Raw genomic sequence first — 5,494 nt, forward strand, 5'->3', positions numbered from 1 at the left:
AAAGCTTTTGAAGTTACGGTTGAGCTTTTCAATATTTCTAACTGTAATTTTGTAATTATCCAATTTATTAAAATTAATTAGAAAATCGTTGATGTTCACGGTGAAGCGTATATGGGCCATATTTTGATTTTACTCATCTTCAGCGCTTATATATATATGTATATATAGATATATGTATATATATATATATATATTTATGTATATATATGTATGTATATAATTGCCATATATATATATATATATATATATATATATATATATATATATATATATATATGAGTACGTGAGTATATAAACGGGGGAAATTTCCGACCTGCTCCGTACTTACGGATATATATATATATATATATATATATATATATATCATCATCATCATGTACGTTTAAAGGCGCTAAACCCGAGGCGGCAGGCACACCTATTATTCGTTCCAGGGTTCGTTGATAAAAACACCGAGTTGGCCTTGTCGCATAACCACGCACATTTAGCCTCTATGCTGGGTCTGTTCTGGCTTCAGACCTAGAGTCCTCATGTCCTTTGACAACGAGGTTGGGTCTGCCACTTTTCCTTAAACCGCCAGATATAATAGTTTTACATTTCTTTACCCAGCCCTCATTTGCTTTCCTCTCCCCATGGGCGAACCATCTTAGTCTAATATCTCTATTTACATCTGACAACTCATCTATTCCCATCCTTTTCTTTATTACCTCATTACTTAGACCACTCCTCAGGGATACTCCCTTTAATTTTTTCACAATCGGTATTTCTGTTCTCTTCAGCCTTCTTAAGTTTTTAGCCGTCAAAGCCCAAGTTTCGCATCCATACAATAGGCAATTTTTTACATATGCTTTTTATACCTTACCCTTCAGACCCAAATTTAACCCCTAGAAGACAGCACTGAAATCATTTCTCTGAATGTTTTCCATTTTACTTTTATTCTATTCTCGACCGCTCTATCCAATTCACCCTCCTCACCTAGATAACAAAAGAACCTCACTCTTTCAAATCCCAAATTTTCCGAGTACCGCTTAGTTATATCTTTCATCCTACATTGTTTACAAACAAATTCCTTGCTTGTATTAACGTCTCCTTTTTTATGTATACATATATATATATATATATATATATATATATATATATATATATATATGTATATACACACACACACACACACATATATATATACATATATATATATATATATATATATATATATATATATAAATTCTACCGAATTGTTGGCATTAATCAATTTAAAGTTTGTCTTTTCAATTTTCCTTACTAGAATTTTCTGGAAATTGTTCAATTTGCTGAAAATATAATTATCTAAGTTTATTATGAAAATTTAATGAAACTGTTGTTATCCGAATTCATCATGCAGATAAGGCCTTATTTCGATTTTTCATAAATCATCTTATCGTATTCTTCATCTTTGTAGTTGTCTTTCCTTTGTTCTTCATTGTTATTGAAGTTAGTATTAAGGCGTCGAGTTGGCAATGATGTTATCATTCTTTGTTTTATGTTTATTTAGAGTTTATTTAGAGTCTCTTAGGGCAGCTTCTGTAATTTTTAGATGTATTGTGTTGGTGTTTTGAAAAATTATTTTTGGGTTTTTGTAAAGAATTTGGCGGGTTATTGAAGTTGCATGTGTTGATTGCAAGTGAGATTTGATGGCTCCTCACTGTGAAACGTCTTAATAGTGAAGTGGTCGTAACACCAATATACGAATGTTGTTAAAGCGCACAGTCGTCAACAGGGCATTTAAATTCATATATTATATGATTACGTTTCAAAGTAGAATCGTCTTTAGGAGTGCAGCTGTTCTTTAAGATCAATTGCGATGTCTTACAATTCTCGTAGTATATCCTGAGTTTTATTTTATTAGTATCATTGATTGGTGTAACATTTGTTTTTATGATTTGTTTGAGGACGACTTCGTCTATTTTTAATGACGTTGACATATGATTTCTGTAATAAAGCATTATGTCGTTGTCATTGTTGTTCTTAAATATATTGCTATCAACAAGATAGGCCTTATCTGCATAATGAATTCGGATCTCAACAGTTTCATTAATTTTTCATGATGAACTTGGATAATTATATTTTCAGCAAATTGAACAATTTCCAAAAAATTCTAGTAAGGAAAATTGAAAAGACAAACTTTAAATTGATTAATACCAACAATTCGGTAGAATTCATACAATACTGTATAAAATATGGTTTCCTTCCAACACATATATCTTTGTTTTCATTGTTGATTAAGCGCCGGTTTGGAAGTGAGGTTGTCATTTTTTGTTGTATATTTATTTTTGGTTTATTGATGTCAATTATGACTGCTTCTGCAATTTTAAGATGCGTGTAGTTGCTGTTCTGGTATATTACTTTGGTGTTACTGTCGAGGATTTCACGGCTAATAGTGATTGAGTTTGTTGAGTCCAAATGAGATTTGATGGCACCACTCTGTTTATGCATCGTAAGCCCTTCTAGTCAATGAGGTAGTAGTAATCCCGATATATGAGTCATGTTGACGTGCACAGCCGTCAAAGGGGTAATTAAATTCATATATATATATATATATATATATATATATATATATATATATATATATATATATATATATATATATATATATATAATATGTTTGCGTGTGTGTATATATACTTGAAGAAAACACTATAAATTAAAAATAATTACTTGATCAGCATCGACGAAAATAATCTTGTTAATATTGAGAGGAAACAGAACATCCAAAAATAAAATTTTGTAGCTGGAAATAAACAATGTTTTGCAATTTATTATAAAAATAAAATTAATTGTGCTAAAATGAAAAAAAATGGCAGTCACCCCCAAATTATTCTTTGTTTCTCCGTTTGTTGATGAAGCCATCTTGGCCATTTATATTGAACTAATTCGTACTCAAACGAGTATTCTTCAGCCATCTTTGGAATGAAATCTTTAAAACTCGGAGATAAATAATTCTTTAGAAACCAAAACTTAACCTTTGATTTCGTGTTTTTCATAACACTGAGAACCATAATTCTTAAAATGATTATTTGCAATGAGCAACATTTTTAGAACTTTTATTAACTTTATACAAAGATTAGAAAAAACCTTAAAAATCTTTCATAAAGATGTCCAGATGCTAATGAAAAGATATTTATTGTTTTGTCTTCTTCATCTGAAGTTTTTGGAGTTGCACTGCTACCCCTCAGAGTGCTGAATTGAATTATAAAGTAAAGAGGAGATGATTAATTATAAAACTTGAATTGATTTATAAATATTAAAAAAGTAGATGAATTAATATTTTTTACCAACAAATCAAATACTTTTTATTGTTTAAAATATAAATAAAATTGAATAAATGCAAAATGCAAGAGAACTAGATGAACTCATTTAAAATAATATTAAACTGATTAAACTACTTTGAAATAGAACCCCAGAGTCCAAAATAATCTTCACTACCATCATCATCGTCGTCCCCAGACAATAAATCTTCAAACTCCTTGCCAGGCTTCTTAGAGACCTTTTAATTTAAATGAGAGAATAAATTCATAGCATCCGCCACTCACATTCACTCTGCAAATACCTTCACCCTGATAATTTTACTTTTGAAGCTGTCCATCACCACCATGATGTCTTTTGCCTCTTCTGGATTTTGTCTGTAATAATCAATCCATAAAGTTGTTTAGAGCGTAAGTAACAAATACAATATATTCGAAAGATAACAAACTTGACGATGTCGTAAAGATCTTTAGATTTGCCTTCTCTTAACCGTAAATACCACAATCCAGGAGAAGCCTTCAATTGAAAATACCCCTAAAAATTAATAAATTTACAATTAAAGTTCAGAATATCAGACTTTTTGGGAAAAAATATAAGTTATTTTGAGGTTTATTTCCTTACTCCCATGTTCAGATTGTTAGAATTAGAAGTTTTGCATTTCATATTTTGTTCCACAATTACAATAATAATAATCTTCCCCACAATGAATGCCTTGTCAATTCTAGAGGGCTGGCGTGTGTTGCTGAAACTTTAGACTATGCCGTCGGGAATATATTCTCGTAGCAGGGACCAGCAGATCAGACGATTTCTTAGTCAGTGGACATGAAACACAACGTCAACATAGAGTTGCAATAGCAGTAAATAAAACTCCAGCTGCAACTCCAGGTTTTCATCCAATTAAAAAAATTGAGCTAATAAAAATCCAATTAATCAATCCTAACATAATACAATGCCCATCAACATTGGTGGATGATGAACAAATTTAAACTTATACGATGAATTAAAGGGGTTATACAAAAAGATGCCACAAAGCGAGGCTGACTTTTTTTTGATTGGAGACTTCAATTTAAAGTAGAAGATAGACCGGGAGAAGGTATATAAGAAATATATGGTTGGGCAAAAAGAATGCAGCAGAAAAACAATTACTAAACTTCTGCACAAGTTATTCTCTCTGAATAACTAACACACACTCCAAGCTCCCCACCCTGACGCCTGCGCACATGGACGTCACCAGGTGGTCTACACAGAAACCAACTAGACTTCAAATTTGGTAAAGAGAGGGGGAGAAGTTCCGTACAGTCAACAAGAACCAAACCTGGAGCAGAGTGTGGGTCTGATCGTGGCTGACATTAAAATAATGTTGAAGAAAAAAAACCAAGGCGCAACGGAATGATAAAATACGATCTAAGTGACATTCCAGTGAAATTCAAGTTAAAGATTTAAATTCGTTTTGCAGTGCTTGAATGAGCAGAAAATGAACCAGAATAGATCTTGGCAGAAATAAAAAATATTATCGTCGAGGAAGCGAGCAAGAAAATATCGCGTAGCAAGAAAAAGCAATGCTTGCAACGGCTTACACAACATACTTTCCGAATTGCAGATGATAGGAAAAAGGAAAAAAGGATTTTAAGAAGCCCAATGCTGAATTTCAAAGAGCTGCAAAGAAGGACAAAGAGTGATGATGAATATAATAAATATTCTTTATTTTGTAAATTATCACTTTCAAATGAATAAAAATAAATGATAAATACAAAAAATGTACCTTGTAAATAAGCATTAAAACAAAAACAGAAAACTGTATAGATTTTAAGTTAATGAATGAATGAATGAATGAATGAATGAATGAATGTATATCTAACAAGGTTAGCCATGACGATTGTATCAACAAGAGCAGGTGTTGAGTTGGTTCCAAGAACGAACTGCAAGCCTCTTGGAGGGTTGCCACTGACAACATCGTAACAATGTCCTTCGGTTTTTAATAATTTCATTATGATTATCATACAGTTTATAATGATGATGAAGGATGCCCCGAGAAAACGCTCACTTGTCAAAAATTGAAATAAAAACAATCATAAACATTCAAAAAAATTTTTATGTAAATGTTAGAAGTTGCTAGGATGATTTAAAGATGCCAAAAATTCGTATCAACTGGGTCAGAAAATAATTACAGCCAAACATGTGAAAATAAGAGCTGCAGGTGGTGGTGAATAACCTA

The 5,494-nt window shown here is 31.6% G+C and overlaps 1 protein-coding gene across 1 annotated transcript in view; it reads right to left on the minus strand.

The window, feature by feature from the left end:
- The window catches only part of HELRODRAFT_115758 (hypothetical protein), a gene marked incomplete at its 5' end in the record, with an annotated part of 30,162 nt that overhangs the window by 5,518 nt on the left and 19,150 nt on the right, over positions 1-5,494 (minus strand). The window contains 7 exons of the mRNA XM_009030440.1: positions 2,672-2,764; positions 2,842-3,036; positions 3,109-3,204; positions 3,420-3,520; positions 3,584-3,656; positions 3,728-3,813; positions 5,139-5,245. Of these exons, the coding sequence (XP_009028688.1) occupies positions 2,672-2,764; positions 2,842-3,036; positions 3,109-3,204; positions 3,420-3,520; positions 3,584-3,656; positions 3,728-3,813; positions 5,139-5,245 (751 nt within the window). The remainder of the gene's footprint in view (positions 1-2,671; positions 2,765-2,841; positions 3,037-3,108; positions 3,205-3,419; positions 3,521-3,583; positions 3,657-3,727; positions 3,814-5,138; positions 5,246-5,494) is intronic.

The sequence above is a fragment of the Helobdella robusta genome (genome assembly GCF_000326865.2).
Source record: "Helobdella robusta unplaced genomic scaffold HELROscaffold_68, whole genome shotgun sequence".
NCBI lineage: Eukaryota > Metazoa > Annelida > Clitellata > Rhynchobdellida > Glossiphoniidae > Helobdella > Helobdella robusta.